At 37.5% G+C, this 17,121-nt stretch overlaps 1 protein-coding gene across 2 annotated transcripts in view; it reads right to left on the reverse strand.

Annotated features, from left to right (window-relative positions):
* Nucleotides 1–461: 461 nt before the first annotated feature.
* LOC113233571 (glycerol kinase) overlaps nucleotides 462–17,121 on the reverse strand; it is a 42,851-nt gene continuing 26,191 nt past the window's right edge. Inside the window, exons 7-14 of one of the 2 annotated variants that reach the window (XM_026468712.1) lie at nucleotides 16,864–16,969; nucleotides 14,706–14,898; nucleotides 12,927–13,104; nucleotides 12,214–12,294; nucleotides 11,380–11,504; nucleotides 10,681–10,818; nucleotides 9,351–9,437; nucleotides 462–972 (exon numbers count right to left, since the gene is read on the reverse strand). In XM_026468712.1, the coding sequence (XP_026324497.1) occupies nucleotides 875–972; nucleotides 9,351–9,437; nucleotides 10,681–10,818; nucleotides 11,380–11,504; nucleotides 12,214–12,294; nucleotides 12,927–13,104; nucleotides 14,706–14,898; nucleotides 16,864–16,969 (1,006 nt within the window). In that variant the 3' untranslated portion in view covers nucleotides 462–874. Of the gene's footprint in view, nucleotides 973–8,604; nucleotides 9,438–10,680; nucleotides 10,819–11,379; nucleotides 11,505–12,213; nucleotides 12,295–12,926; nucleotides 13,105–14,705; nucleotides 14,899–16,863; nucleotides 16,970–17,121 lie in introns of those variants that run through there. The other variant, XM_026468710.1, reaches the window with a different exon arrangement.

Raw genomic sequence — 17,121 nt, forward strand, 5'->3', positions numbered from 1 at the left:
AAAATTGCAAAACGAAGAGATGGGCATAATAATAATTATTAAGTTATAATATTATACAAAATCGACATTTACATCGAACGACTAGATGAAACCAGGAACTGAAATAGGTAACCGTTATAAGTGCTTCTTGCGTATACGACAGAATTTGCAATAGAAAGAAAAACGAAAGAAAGATTATTTCTTTCAATATACAATATACCGGTAAACCGTTCAGTTACCGGTAAGTTTCGATCACTGTAACCGAAGAAAGAATATATTATTGTAAATTGTATCCAGCCTGCACACATTTTGTTTTGAATTTTTTAGGTCATGGACACACCTTTAGGTTCCTGATTGAAATATGATACAATGTACTCTGTACAAAAGTCAGGCAAGCAGATATCTTGAAATTAAATAACATGATCACTTATTTAATAATTTTAAATTAAAATATAAATATCATAATGACCCAAGAAAAAAAGGAGAGTTGGACACCACATGCCCCAGCCGCAAACTAAGATAGAATAACTGTAGCTTTAAGTGAGTAGTTATACAAGCTGCATTTGCAGTTTCGATGGAACGACTGAATCGTGACTGCCAACTGTCAGTACAGCGCACGAGACCCCGAATTCACTTGGCGACAGTAACAAAATGACTGCTAGTGCAGTCGGAATGTATGTTAACTACCTCCCGGGGAAACATCAACTGCTGTTTTGCAGTCGCGATGAGGCAGTGGACTAAAAGCCCGTGGCCTCTTTAATCATTAAGTATGTGACTTTCAACTCTCCTTTTTTGCTAAAAAAAAACTGTAAATACAAATTAACAAATGTCACAACTCAAAAATAATGTCAAAAATTATCTAAAAACTGCTAACAATAAATAAAAACTTCGCTTATCATCTATCTTTGAGCATATTTGAAACGACTAGCATTGTGAAGCTTCCCATAAGGAATAAAGTTGCCGGAATCGATGCAAGCAGTTTGTATCTCTCTTCTGTAAAAAAAAAAACACACACGATGTATTTTTTGTTTGATTCCTATTTAAAACTATACCAAAACCGATGCGAATACATGACACTTCACAAAAATATTCACAAGGGGCTCATGTGTGAACACCATATAATTTTAGTAAAGTCCATACCGTTGGTAGCAAATTTATATGGTGGCGAATCACGAGAGCGACCGTTCCTTTTATTTTCTGATACGAAAAATTAGTAAGCGGCCTATGTCGGGAGACTAAAATCGCATCGGTATGGATATAGCCTAAAACAATTTAACACACGTGTTTTATTCTAATGGATTATTGTTCTTATGCCCAAATTGCTCTACTAGTGAACTAGTATGTACTGGTTTTACGACATGTCGATCAATCTTGTATGATTTTTATTTACATAGTAATTTGTGTTTTATGGTGAATTTTCATTAGTTGATGGCAACATGCAGACATGCGGCACAAATTTTTTGATAAATTAGAACTATACTTTATTTTATGATTCCAAGTGCCGGGACGAACAAGTCGTGAGGCTGATGAGCGACAGGAATTTCCATAACAGTTGCAGATCCACTCGTTAAATCACAAACATTTGAGGGGCACTGCCACTGCGTCTGAATAAGTTGACAAGTCTCATATCCCTTCAAAACCGGAACGCAATAATGCTTACAATTACTGCTTGGCGGCAGAAATATGTAAGGTAAAGGTAAGGCAGTACTTCCCTGGACGAACTCTTTCACAAGGAGCTCTACTGCTACTAACATAACCAATCACTATGTCGTATTTATTCACTACGACAGTTTATTCACGTTCAGAATGCAACAGAAATTTAAATTGACCATTCACATCGTTTTGATCTTAAATGTGTGATTGGCCAGTTTGAATTTGGTATTGCATTTCACAATTAAAGTCGCGGGATTGTTCAGTTTATATTTTGTGCTGCAGTTTTACTTGTATTCATGTATGAGTCGTTCCATTCACTAATGATAATGCACCAAAGTACTAAGTGTTCGATTCTCCACTACTTACATTTTGAGTCATTCACTTACATATTTTAGAAACTAATAAAGATAGCAATACTTTATAAATGTATAAACTAATGAGAAATAAAGCAAGTGTATAAATTAAATTGAAATTAAAACTTATCTTAATGAAGAAACGCACTTTCTTAAACTTGAATATCAAAATTTAAGTGTTTGTGTGTTACGGGCATAGGTCAATGGTTACGGGCGGATATATTGACCGAGCATTGAAGACGGCACGTTATGAACCGCTCATAGATGATTATTTTTATTAAACCTATACAATCTTAAAACAAATAATTTTATTTGTACGATTTTTGGATATTAATTAAATTATTTTTATTGCTTCACTTACTCATGCAAATTTGTACGAAAATAACAAAAATTGCTTGCTTTAATGTCAGTTCTGCCATGATTGAGCAGACTACTCAAAATTAACCGCAAATTGCATGCAGATACAAAAGATTTCACGATGTATTTGCTTTTCAGTCACCGGTATCGAAATTATACCAGTATCGAAACTTTTCACCGGTATATTGTAAATTCAGGCTCAAAATCAGGAAGAAAATTTGCCATTTTCGAGGTTTTAACCTATCATGGAACAAAAACTTACAGTCCGTTCGTACAATACGTTTAACTATTGCAGTTTGTTTCTGCATATGTAATATTTTTAATTAAATATTGTAAAAGATAAAAGCAAAATATCTAATTATTATTATTAACGATAATTATGGTAATCTAATGGTTTTACCTACCGCCTCTCAAAGAGAGGGCGGGGGTTTGAATCCGGGCATGCACCTCTGAGTTTTTCGGAATATCACATATATTTCCGAAAAAATTCAGAAATTTTCGAAAAAAAATTAAATCCGCACACGCCTGCAAAGCAATTTTATTATGAGTGTGTAAGTTCCCAATACGTATTGCGCCCGCATGAGGAGATCTGTGCCCAGTAGTGAGACTATATATTTATATATACTAACTATTCATTTATTTATATATCTATTTACAAAGAGCAATCCCTAGAGTTCATTACTGATTCTTCGAAGGGAAATCCACCTTACAAATAATTTATTTACGATTTCAATATAATTGTAACTTGGTTGCCAATGAAATAAAAATATTTAGAATTTGAACTCATTCAAATTTCCTCCTTTTATTGGGTAGAGTTTTCTAGCCACGCAAATAAAATTTGTACGGACAAAATTAAAAAACGTATTGCAAAATAATATTTTTTTATTCGTAGTTAGTGTTAAAATAACAGTCTTATTTTAAATGTTAGTAAAAATAACATTGTTTATTAAACAAAATTGTTTGTAACTACATTTTCTATACTAGCGGGACAGTAGTAACAAGGTAAGGAATAATTAACTTGATAACGTAATTAAAGACAAATCAATAAATAAAAATAGCGAGGAACTAACTCGCATTCATCTCATCACAGGGTGTTATTTTTTGGTAACTTACGCTTTGTGGCCAACCATTAGAGTAAAAGTACCTTTTAATCATAATACTAATGTGGCAGACAATCACCACACCAAACATTGATGTCAAACTCCCTGTACTGGGAGTACCAAAATCAGAAGAGAACTAATTTAGAAAAATTCCCTTTCGAAATTGGTCCTACCAGGAACCGACAAACATTCTAATTTAAAAACTACTTTAATTTAAAATCAACTGAAAATCAGTCTATAAAGAATATCATTAATATTAATACTATAATATCTGTGAACCGGTTTTGACAGGTTACAAATGGCTAAGGAGTGGAATTCCCTGCCTGCAAACTTATTCATTTAAAGATATAACTTGGACCTCTTCAAATCATCACTTTCCACCAGAAGAGATGGAGGTCAAATCTGTCCTTATCATAACTAACGTAATCGAAATTTTTAGCGAAATTGAATTCTAATATTATATTTTAAATAATCTGGGATCAGCAAAACGTGATACACAAATTCCTCTAACCGGTTTTTTAATATCGTCCGTCTTACTTTCTTAAGCTCGTGCCTTAAAGCATTTCGGTGCGCGTTCGGAAACGGACGCGTCCAATACGCTGTGGGAATTATTACAATTCAAGTTTCGCGCGGTATAGACCGCTGCGCGTAAGTGGCAGTGGGTTCCCAACAACTCATAGCGAATGAGCTTTTGGCGTTTGTCCAACACGCCATCGATACCATGGACGAAGTCAGCATCGTGCAGATCTGCAAATCCAACTTCAACGAGGATGATATTTGCAGTGGCAAGATGCTGTTGTTCGAGATCCTCGGCAAAGCTGAGCAGATGTCATCTCGCCGGAGGGATGGAGGCGTGAAGAGTCTCCAGGATGTTATCACACTCCTGAAGGAGACTGACCCGGACGACGTGCCTACATTCGTGGCGAAGGAGTTGCACAAACTGCCCCCCGTCACGTTCGACCACGTCGATGTTACCAGGCCGCTGAAGGATATCACTTCCCTGAAGTCAAGCCTGGCCAAGTTGCAGTGTAGATTGGAGGCTTCAGATAACACCATAAGTGAACTGCGTGCCCAAGTTGCGTTATTAAGCAACGCTGCTTCGGTATGTAGGTCACCAGAAATCTCTAATGTAAACACGCGTCGTGTGGCGCAAAATGCATCCATCAGCAGTGTCGAGTCGGCACAAATGGTTGCGTCACCGATCGCTGCTGCCGTCGCGCGTGATGTGCCGCGCCCTGCTGCCCGCGCCTGCGCACCAGCGGAAACGTCACGCGTATGCATGTTAGCCCCTGCACGTGCTTACGCCGCTGTAGCCGCTTCTACCAGCCGACCCGCCACTTCGAAACTCGAGGCGGCAATCGGCTAAGAGTAAAAGTAATCCCCGTGTGCCTGTCTCCGAAATTGCAAAACCACAGAGGTAGACGTATCAATGCGACGAAGAAGGCTTCACAAAAGTGGTGAAGAGGAAGAGGAAGCCCACCAGTTTTGCTCCGTTCAGCAACACCGACGACGACGCTGCTGTATCTGTCGCGACTACATTACTCCACGAATTCTGAGGAGATAGTGGAGTACATCAGCCTAAAAGCCAAAAGTACACCCTGAGGGTCTAGCGGTTGGAGTCCCGCCACAACGTAAATTTTAATTCGTTTGTGATGAGAGTGCCGACCGATCATCTGTCGGCCTTCTTGAAGGAAGAGTTTTAGCCGAAGGGTGTCATATATCGGCGATTCCGCGGCCGGTTACCTGACACCAGATTGCGCCACACGTCGCCAACAAGTGCAATACGTGTACATTAGTTGTTTATTTTATTTATATTGTATGTATGTTAGTCCTTAAGGTATATATTGTATGGCCTGAAATAAATGTGTAAATAAAAAGCACAAAATTACGACGAGAATTGACGAGTTTGAGAAAGTAAGGCATCGATATCTTCTTTCGTTTCAGTTTTATTGTTAAACAAAATCTCGTAAGCTTAATTGACAATAAAACTTTAGGTGTCATTAAATCGAAAGTAACCGAAACGCATTTGAGTTAGTTATGACAACGAGGGCAGAAATGCGCACTTATTTTTTATTAAAATTAAGTCGGTTTCACTGGAGATGCAATATTGTTTTTACCATTTTGTAACACCCTGTTATATTGAGTATAATTGAGATGTTTACCGTAACCTGCACATAGTTTACGGATTGCTAATTTAGATTCATTTATTTAATTCTTCTAAAGAAATATCAATTCAAATAATATTATGGTAAATAGACCTAATTCAGAAAACAAATTCCGAACGTTTTTTTCTTTCGGTTATTTATAAAAAGAAAACTGATTTTTATTTCAGACTTATCTAATGCTAAGAAACGTTTCGAATAGTTTAAAAACAACTGAAAATCAGTCCATTAAAGAATATCATTAATAAATAAAATACTATCCGACGGAAATATCTGTGAGCTTGTCAAAAACATGATCACAAAGTTCTGTTCTCTCAAAATATTAAGTAACGGGTCGTAGCTCAACTTTTATTGGCTCTCGGAATTGAAAGCACACTACAATTAAGTCGTCATAAGCAGGCCTCGGTTAAGGGAATGGTAATCTACGTATAAATAAGTAGAATGTTTTTCCCGGTGTCATAATTGTAAAATTATTGATACACAACTTTCGATAATATAATTAAACTATACTTCGTTTCAACCATTTTCAACAAAATGTAAACAAATATGTGACTGACCCGACCATAGACGGTTTAGTGATGCCCAATTATAATGCCAACTACAAATCGATTAATTAATTGAATGAATCGATTTGTTCAATTGAGTCATACTAGCGGTTTTCCCTACATACCCTATATAAGCATATCTCAAATTTCCGAAATATAATTTTAAGTCCTCCTTCAAATCCTTACACTAACGAGTATCTACGTACGATTGCGATTGAAACATTCGATTTACTAATCGATTTCATAAACCTAAATTGAATGAACAGAATGTTTTTTTTTTCGTACAGCACTATGCAACAAGTCATAGATGTATAGACGAAAAATAACCTCGCTTTTAGACTACCATTTTTCGAATACAATTTTACGATGCTATTCAAATAAATATTGTTGGAAAAGTGATGAGATATCAAATCGAAATATACGTGAAACTGTTACTTATTCGATTTATTGAGTGTTTGTTTTATAATTTTAACCAAACAGATTTGTTTACTTTTTGTTGAAAATGGATTGGAACAGACTTTAGTATCATTAGTCTTCATCTTTGATGCATGCATTGTTTTCGAATAGTGAAACAAATTTGTTGTTGTTGTGAGTTCTGTCACCGATTGATATTGTTGTATCTATTCAACGGGCACCCTATATATACCTACATAATTACATTACTGTATCTACTCCTAATTTAAAGTTAGAGCAAACCGGCGGATTGCGGGAGTGCATCGAAAAAGATTTTACGCAAGCGCACACTGATGAGGAACATCCCTTATGATACCGTGAACGTCCGCTAGCGAACAGTAGCGTCCGCACCCACCCGTTTGCCGCTACTACGTTATATGGAGCAACTTTACTTGACGTAACTGGCAACTTTTTACAAGTTTCCATTAACGGTTGCCGGTTGTAACAACTAAAAGGCTTAGTTGCCGGTTAAAGCAATTTTAAACAAACTTTCGAAATCCACGGTCAAGATTGACGTTGTGGGGGACAGGGAAGGAAGTGAAATTCCTCCACGAATTGCGGTTGCCGGTTGCGGAAACTGGCAACTGGAGACAACTGGTACAAATTTGCAAGTTTCTGGTTGCGGCAATTAAGAATTTATTTAATCACGGATTTCGGTAATGGAACAATGTAGGCGATTGCCGAAACTCTCAACTGAAGTTGCTACGTTTGCGCGGTTTCTTGAAATTATATAAAAAACGTCATAAACAGCTAGTTGCGGGTTGCCAGTTGCCGAAACTCGATGATCAAAGTTGCTCCATCAGTGCAGCCCCTAAGGCTGGCTTCGGCGAAGGATCGATGAACACCGTCGCGGTATCAGAAAGATAATAATATGCGCTGCGATCTCGGAGCATTGATATTTACATCTTATTTCCATTTGAAATTTATACTTTATTATCATTGACATAGCATAAAATATATGTACATTTATTTATATGGATAGCGTTGTATGATATACTATCACCTTGTTGCAGTTCCCTTAGCAAGGACTAATTATAGACAAAATAGTTTTCTACATACAGCTAGCAAGAGCTGGATAGTGTGCTGAGCAATCATGACCTGGATGTTGATATATTTTATTGTAATGTTGATGAGCTAAAGCTTAAACTCACGGGCATTCTATTTAATTTTATTTCATCATTTGTGATTAGCGCCTGGTATTGTTATATTTATGTAAGTGCATGTTGCTAAGAAATACTGTTTATTGTTCATTTCTTTAAAGTTTGATTTGTCCGAAGTTATAGGTGGAAACCTGTAATTGGCTTTATGTTTCTTTCCTGTTTTTATTAAATGTAAGAAGCTGTTGGTTTTCCATGAATAAATAAATAAGTACATTGACAAACATTCATATCCTATGCCTTCTCCGCCGGTTTACACTGGCACTTAGTGTAGGCTTGTGAGTGGTGCGACCACTGAATTAGAAGTGTAATGTTTACTGAACTTTGAAAACTGTTTACGTAAACTACGGTTAACGGTGTTGGATTAAGCCACTACTTGTTAGATATGGACTATGTACGTCGAGTACATGTATAACCAGAAATAGAGACGAAATATCATTTAATTTGTTTGAAAACTATTCTGCCAAATAATTACTGTGACAACTGCGCTCCGATTGGCCAGCCCGAATTCGAAACAGTTGACGGGTGTTGTCAATTATTTCACTTCAAATCGACCAGTTTAACTTGAGCATTGCTATAATGGACGAAAATTGCAAAATTACATATTTAATATCTAATTACCGATGAAATGTGATTCCGTTTGTTCTGTAATCATAAACATCTGTTTTGCTCTTTTCCCCACACCACCGAATGGAACAGCCCCGATTGTTAGAGATTGTTTCAATAAATATAGAATATTTTTGGAATATACGTACACACAGGTCAGTTGTTGGCGCTGTACTATTTCAGTTTTCTAATTTGTGATTTCAGCGCAAACGAGAGTTGATATTTAAAAGTGATATAAGGCCTATTTACATGATGAGTTGCCAGGGATGGATAGCCCTTCTTTCGTCTCTATTTCTGGTTATATACTCGATGACCACGTACTTGTAATAAGTAACTGTTTGTTGACTAAAAAAAATTTAAGTGAAACCGTTGATTGCAGGCCTTGCTTATGGTTTGACAACGACAATAAATATTTCTACTATTGATCCACGACCACGTATGTATTTAACCGATTACGTCAAAGAGGTATGCGACAACTTGTTGCAAATTGTTTTAAAAATATCAGGCAGTTTTTCCAATTGAATACGCTTAGTCAAACTGATGCCACTGCTCATAATATTGGACCCAGAATCGAGTAACAGAGAGTCAAATTTCTTTACAGGTTCAACGACAATAGGGTTGTCATCACAGTCAAAAATAATCTCCGGGTCGTTCTCAATAATTTCCTCAATAGACTCCCAATTTGTTTGCACCTTTTTCTCCGTAGGGCAACACTGACATGTACCGTAATCGCATTCTTTCTTACTCATGAAGAACTCCGCGTCGTCTAAAATCGACCTTTCAGTTTTAGGCGTACGAGTCGGCAAGAACAGGGAATACCTTCTAACCGAATAATTCAGGAGATCTTCAACAAAGTCCTCGTTGTTAACAACGACGTTCACTCGTTGTTCTAAATGTTCTACTACGGAGTCGTTTCTACTGGTCACCGAGTCCTTTCGACTGGTATTATCTACGCTTATTTGCATGCTATTTTTTCGTCTCTGACCTGTCATAGCGATGGATTTCTTGGTCGTAGCCCAACCGAGGGACCGTTGCACTGCCATTTTCCATTTTGTGTATCGGGCGTCACGATCTGGAAAAAAAGCTGTTTTTGTAACTGTGTAGAGTTGAAGAAATATTATTTGCACCAATGAATGTTATCTCTTGGAACAGCTTATCCTTTATATTACAATACAGTAATATAACCATTATACACCGTCCAACCATTTATTTGACTTTTGACACGCGTGCCTTGGAAGTTCCGTAATTACTGACATAATAATAATAATAATGCACACATTCAACATAACCCCGCAGTAGGGTAACCCTCATTCAACCATTTATGTAACTTTTGACAGCTCGAATTCTAATCAATTAGTGACGTACGGCGTTTCCGGTTCGAATTTTTATAACAATCGATTTTATTTATAAAGAAGTGTAAATCGTGAATGTGAACGGGTACAAAACAGAAGATATTGTCTGATTGGGATCGTGATGTTGCATGTGACAATTTGTGTACACAAGAATTAATAATAATTAATATTAACGAGAATTCAAGTGATGATTCTCGTTCATATAGAGAAGAATCCCACGATTCATTGATAAACAATAAGAATTTACTATAATTATTTATAATTTATTTCATTTCATTATAATTTATTAGACAACCAAAATTTATCAACTTGAATAATCTTCGTTACTTAAGCTAAGAGCACGTCGCTTCACTAAAATTAAAAATAAGAGTCCAGAAAGTATTGCATTTTTTTGTCTATGGTTGTGTCTTTAACTGCATCCGTGGCCGAACGGTTATCATGCCGGACTGCGACGCAGAGGTCCCAGGTTCGATTCCTGGTCCGGGGGAAATATTTGTATGACCTACATTTCTCTCGTGAGTTTGGGTGTAATTTTGAGTTGTCTATGTGTCCATGAGACCCGCGATACAGGGTTTCCCTAGTGCGGGGCTTGAGTGTGTGGGTTATTATTACTATATGATGGGGAAATCTGACAGTCCAAATTGTAGTGAATGTGGGATTGTCGAAGATGTTTACCACATAATTATGGAGTGCAAACGGAACGAGGATCAAAGATCTGACTTGCAAATTAAAAATAATAATATTGGTAGTGCAAACTGTATTTTGGCATCTCCGTTACTTAAAAACAGACCAAAGTCATTATTTAAGCTTTGTAACCTTTTCGTTGGGTGTGTCATTATGAGGGTGACGTGTTCATTGGAACAAAATCCCCATAAAAAAATAATGATTGAAAAAATTATTATTATTACTTTCGGGTGTTTTGTTAAAGACTTGAACTGCACAGGAAAAGTCGAGTGTACCCACCGTCGTCCGTGGTGGTGGGCAGGAAGGTGTCGCAGTTGGCGGCGCGGCGGCGCCAGGCGTCGCAGCTCCACACGCCCGCGGAGCTGCCCGCCGCCATGGCCACGCCCAGCGCCGCCATGTCCCGCGTGTGCGCGCGCACTGCACACGGCACAGTCAATACTCCAACCAGGGCGTTGTTTAAATTAATTACAAATCATTCAGTCACTTGGGAACTCTGAACTGGCAACCGGAACTATCTCAATTTTGACAACTTTGCAGGTGAAGAAATCTCGTCACTTATATACACATTTATATGTACACTACGTATTTTTATTTAATAAACCAGATGCTATATAAACGACGCAATCAATTTTTTTCTTCACCTGTAAAGTTGTCAACATTGAGATAGTACCCATTGCCAGTTCACAGTCGATATTACATTGTTTTTAGAAAGCGTACCAGGACGGAAGTTGAACTATAAAATCATCAAGTTTCCCGGCATTCTAATATTATTATAATAACCGACAACACGATCTCAGGAGCTAACTAGAAGCGCAACCAAGGCTGTACTTGCAGACTATTAATTTAGGCTTTACAGATCTATACATGGGGTACTGTACCGAAATTTTATAGTCATATTATGACAGGAACGATATATATTAAGTCTCCAGTGATTGCGCTGGCTCCATTACAATATAATTATATATGTAATGTACTCACTAACTGGAATGCCGGTCAAGTCTGCCTGCAGCTGCATCAATAAGTCGTTCGACGTCATCTTCCCATCCACGTGAAGCTTCGACAACGGCATGCCGCAGTCTTTGTTCATTGCTTCCAAAATGTCCCTGAAAAGGCAAAAAAAATTCGTGCAATATTTACAACATGGAGACCGCGTACTAGGTTCTTATGGCGTAAAACGTTTGCTGCTAAGATCGATGCGCCGATGCTTCGTCATTTTATCCACGTTCTGGTGAGATGACGGGGTAGTCGGCGGTGCCTCGAGCGATATAATGTGTGTTTTTATGTTTTGCCTCTGTATATACTAACAATAGTCATAAGTTTAAAAATGTCTGTTGTTACAAACAAGTGGGCCTTGGATGCCAAATAAATGATTTATTTATTTATTTATAGCGAATTTACACCAAGCTGTCAGGCGACCTTCGGTGTAAATAGTGAGCCGTCAGACGACAGTCGTTTGCAGCCAAAATCGACAGAAGCGACTGGGAGCGTCTGTCGAAGGCAGCACGTCCCCTTCGGCAGGCGAAGTAGTCTGCAGACGACGCGGTATAAATGCGCCATTATAGCTTACGGCTTAGCCGGGACCGAGAGATAGGCTGGTTTAGTGTTGCCATTTAAACCTCTACCAATGCATCCGTCAATATTTTGGTCCACTGTTTAAATTCGAAATAATTTTTGATTTATCATAAAAATTTACGTACTTTCAAATAAACATAAATAAATAAATTCATAGCCATGTAATCTAAAGCGTATAACATGATTAAGTTCTATAATATAGATAGGGACGCTAGTGTTTAGTTATAAACAATTTATTACCTGGTCTGAAAGCATACAGCTTCCAAAGCAGCTCTTATTATGTGGTTTTTAGTTGTGAACGCTGTTAGTCCACAGATTATCCTGAAATAAGAAGAAATAATAACAAACGTTTAACAAAAACTTCACTATGTACAAAGGACACCTCTGAGTCTACCATGTTACAATGACAGTTATTGCTAGCGACCGCGCAAAATGATGTTTCTTCTTGTGACCGCTAGGGGCGCTGGACAATAAGGCTCAACTCACACTGGCGCAGAGGCAAAGCGTCGCGTTGCGTCGTGTTTTTCAACTACAACACATGGCGAAGCGCTTCATCGTGCGACGACTCTCGCATTAGCTCGCCCGGATCACAGTGTGGTCAGCGTCTAACGCGTCACTGCGCCCAAGTAACGCTCGGCGACGCGCAAAACCGCTCGACTTTAACCAAGCATCGACACGCGATAGCGCGCGTCGGAACAAACGTTCCGGTTGCGAAGTGAAATTACAGGCACCAGGGACTTGTCAACTTATGTCTCAGGGTGTCGGGCGCAGTAGCAGTGCCGTTAGATCTTTGCGATTTAAAGCTCTGAGTGGCACTGCAACTGTTATGGACCGGCGTGTCGCTTACCATTAAGTACACGACTTGTTCGTCCCGTCACTTAGTTATTACAAAAAAAATATTAATAAATAATTCTACTAATTAACAAATCTCTGGTAATCATAAAAATTCTTACCCTCTAGCATCTTTCCTCCAATAAGGCGCATACAATCCACTGAAAGCTGGTACAAAGTAGACATCACCCGTAGAGAAAACTTGACCGGCGATTTGTTCAGTGTCCTTCGCAACGTCTTTGATCAGTTTCAGGTTGTCTCTGAGAAACTTCATAGCGCCGCCCGCTACCGCTATAGAACCTGAAATTTTTTAAACAGAATTTAGGGTCAGGTGTAGCCGCTCACGCACTCTACCGCAAAATGGCGGCTATTTGGTTTCGCAATTAGAAAATCATTCAGTTTAAATACAAGTTTTTATAAATAAAAATTATTATTCTGCATTGCTAAATAAATACCCTCCGTACTACCAACAAAAACATCTCAAATAAAATGCAGTAATACACCGCAAATCCTGCACTTAAAAAGCACTAATGAAATTTTTGGTGTATTTGGATAAATATGATAATATTCGGTTTAAGTGGTTTTAACGTTTACCATGAAATTACTCCTTAAAGTATAGTTTATAAACATTTATATTCAGGGTAAACTTAAAAAACGCTACTTACGGTATGTTTTCAATAAATAAACACCGAAATCACCAGCCCAAACAATAACACACACGATTTGACGTATTTTTGAAGTTGTTTATTTTTTTTAAATGACAGACCCCGGCATTAAAAACTTTATGGTTTGCTAGAGTAGTTACCGAAATAGCAATTAATATTAATTCTTTTACCTGTTATAACTTCGAAATCCGATAAATCGGTACAAACTCATCACCGGCACCTCTAGGTGTGGTATGCGTCTACGGCTGCATGTATCGCGTGAGCGGGTAGTAAGAGGAACATATTTTATTTTGAGTCAAATGTTTTGAGCTCAAGGAAGAACAAAATAGTCTTATAAGAACTTCGAAGTACACTAAACTTATCTGTGTTAATCAATAGTTTACATATTTTAACAATCATTACGCTAAATTCAGTACTTACTATGTATTTAAATATGTGGGTACTGTAACATTTCAAATTTTTTGTTGAAATGTCGCAGTATCCATCCTCTGTGAAATGGTAAACAGTGCCTTGGTAAGCAACCCTGGGAGCACGTACGGGTACTAAGACATTTGAAATAAAAATTTGAAATGTCACAATACCCATGCTCTCTGAAATGGACTTGGGTAAGCGACCCCGGGTGCACGTACGGGTACTGTGACATGTCAAATAAAAATTTGAAATGTCACAGTCCCCATCCTCTGTAAAATGGACTACAGTGCCTTGAGTAAGCGACCTCGGGTGCACGTACGGGTACCGTGACATTTCAAATAAAAATTTGAAATTTCACAGTACCCATCCCCTGTGAAATGGACTATAGTGCCTTGGGTAAGTGACCCCGGGTAGACGTACGGGTACTGTGACATTTAAAATAAAAATTTGTAATGTCACAGTACCCATTCTCCGTGAAATGGTCTATAGTACCTTGGGTAAGCGACCCCAGGTGCATGTACGGCTACTAAGTACCCATCCTCTGTGAAATGGACTATAGTGCCTTGAGTAAGCGACCCCGGGTGCACGTAGCGGGCAGCTCCCTGCCTATTGTCCTGATTGACAACTTACCTGTTGCCACTGCTACCTGTACCGCAGCAACGAAATTTACTCCATAAAAAAGTTTGTTTCCCATATCTTCGGAAACATCTCGCGTAATCTTGATCGCATGTAGCACACCTAACGCGTCGTACTACCTAGTCCGTCCAACGCCCGTAGCCCCTTAGGCGCATCGCGCACCAATTTGACAGACTATAATATACGCACCTTCTAAAGCATAAACAGCGGGTGAATCCGGTCCCAGTTTATAAGCTACGGTGGTAATAAGTCCATGTGTCGATTGCACTCGCCTTGTGCCCGTGTTGTATAGTAAGAAACATCCACTGCGGTAGGTGTTCTTCGCTTGGCCAGCAGATAAGCAGCTTTGTCCAACTAACGCTGACTGCTGATTGCCTAGTATCTGTGGAATCAAAAATAACACCATGTAACACGATTTTTGGTTCTGGATTAACAACATATTTTTCTAATTGGTTCTAACATAAAAAAAAAAAACATGAAACTTATTTCCCTGCACAATTTGCTTTTCTATATTGTGTCATCCATAATTGCGAGCATTTTCAAATTTTAACGAGTGAGAGCCGAAACAAGTGTCGGGTATATTTTTGGACACTTTGACTATTTGTTTATTCGTATTTGTTCTATTAATTTTAGTAAAGGGACCGAAACGTTGGTTTGTTTGAAAAAAACAAATATACTCGATATAGAGCCGAAAAAATAGTTTCATTTCCTTTGTGTAACAATCGCGAAAACCAACTGGAAAAATTGCATTTAATTAAGAATATATTATTGAGGGTCCGATGCGACGCTAAATATGACTTTTTATAGTAGAAAACTTTGTTCATATGTAAATAATATAATATAAATGTTAATTGTGCATTTAGTGAGCTTATTTTACAGTCGATGCCCAAAATTTTGTTTTAATTCTTTTTTGATTTGATTTGATTTTTTATAATATCAAGTGCTACCAATACAAAAACGATTAAATCTAGTTTTGTTGACAGAAAACTACTTAAAATTTAACAAAAATTTAAAGAACTTTGGCATAGTCACACGCCAGGTCACTAATAATTTCGTAATTTTTATGGTGCTCGTACGACCAATTACTTGGTTCCTAGACTTATAAACACGCTACCACTGTATCTTAAACAAAAAATTAATATTGTAATGACTGTTTGTACAAAAATAAATTAAAAAAACAGAAAGAAAAATTGATCAAAAAAATATAAAATATACCATCAAAAATTTTTTCTTATCCATAACTTAGCAATATATTTTATGTAATTTTTTTATAATCTACTTATACATACATAACATAATAATAATATTTATAGTACATATTTATTATCTTCATTTTTGTTTTTGTTATAAGTAATCCATGCCTAGTAGTGGCACATTATATATTGATTTCGAACAGCCTCTATGCGCGCGTATAATGCTGCTAGTGGAACTGGTTTCCCTGCAACAGCGCGTACTCTGATGCGGCGGTAAATCGGTGGCTTGCATAACTTTTTGTTAATATTAATTTGCTTTATACCTTCATAATATTATCTTTTTTTCGTATATTGTTTACATTTAATAAAATCGTTCTCATACAAATCCGTTTAGGTTTAAGAGTGTAAAGTAAAACCGTGTTAATGTTTTTGTGATTATTAAATGAATTTAAAAAAAAAGTGACAGGTCAAACAAGGCGTGCACCTGATGGTACGCTACACGCCTGTCCATAAAAGTTACAGTGCCACTCAGAGCTTTAAATCGCAAAGATCTGAGGGGCACTGCAACTGCGCCCGTCACCCAGAGACATAAGTTGACAAGTCCCATGTGCCTATAATTTCACCAGCACCCTTACCCTTCGAAACCGGAACGCAGTAATGCTCACATTACTGCTTGTTGGCAGAAATAGGTAAGGTGGCAGTACTTCCCTCTTTCACTACTAAATAAAAAAAGATACCTGATCCCCGTAATCGACTATTTGTCTCTGAGTCGATCCGAGTAAAGAAAGGTGTTAAACCAAATTAACCTTTGTGCAGTAAAATTCATTTAAGATATGGCTTCCTTATTGCATCATTAGTTAACGACGTTTTAAGAAAGTTTCTAAGCCAATTTGATCTTTAATTACATTACACAGACACAAATTTCAACCAAAAAGCTGGAATTCCTTCACACTTTTCTGTTGAATTGAAGGCTCTCAGAACCAAAAAGTCGGCTAATCGTACATCCAATAAATATTGAGATAGATTTCTACAAAAAATTAGGTAGATTGGACTCTTTTTCCTGATCCCAAATATGTACACTTCGTAATTTTGATTTAAAAAAATGTTAGTAGTGCCTTTGTTTATTCCAAGCGTAGTATACATGTACAACTTACCCCAGATATTCTAATACCATCTAAGACGGAGCTGTCGTTAACTAGGCCGTATATCTCGGAGCTACTAACGATTTGCGGCAACGAGTCTCGATGAATGCCGAACAGCCTGAAAATTATAAAAAGAAAAATAATGTGTCACAAAAATTACATCGCGCCGGCTACACACTTCCAAAAAAATTATATTTTCTACAAGATATATTTATGGCTTTAATCGATTCATTTTTTGTTACTGATGTAAATAAATAATGAAAATCTCCA

The sequence above is a fragment of the Hyposmocoma kahamanoa genome, unplaced genomic scaffold (assembly GCF_003589595.1).
Source record: "Hyposmocoma kahamanoa isolate Upper Pololo Valley unplaced genomic scaffold, ASM358959v1 79, whole genome shotgun sequence".
NCBI classification, from domain to species: domain Eukaryota; kingdom Metazoa; phylum Arthropoda; class Insecta; order Lepidoptera; family Cosmopterigidae; genus Hyposmocoma; species Hyposmocoma kahamanoa.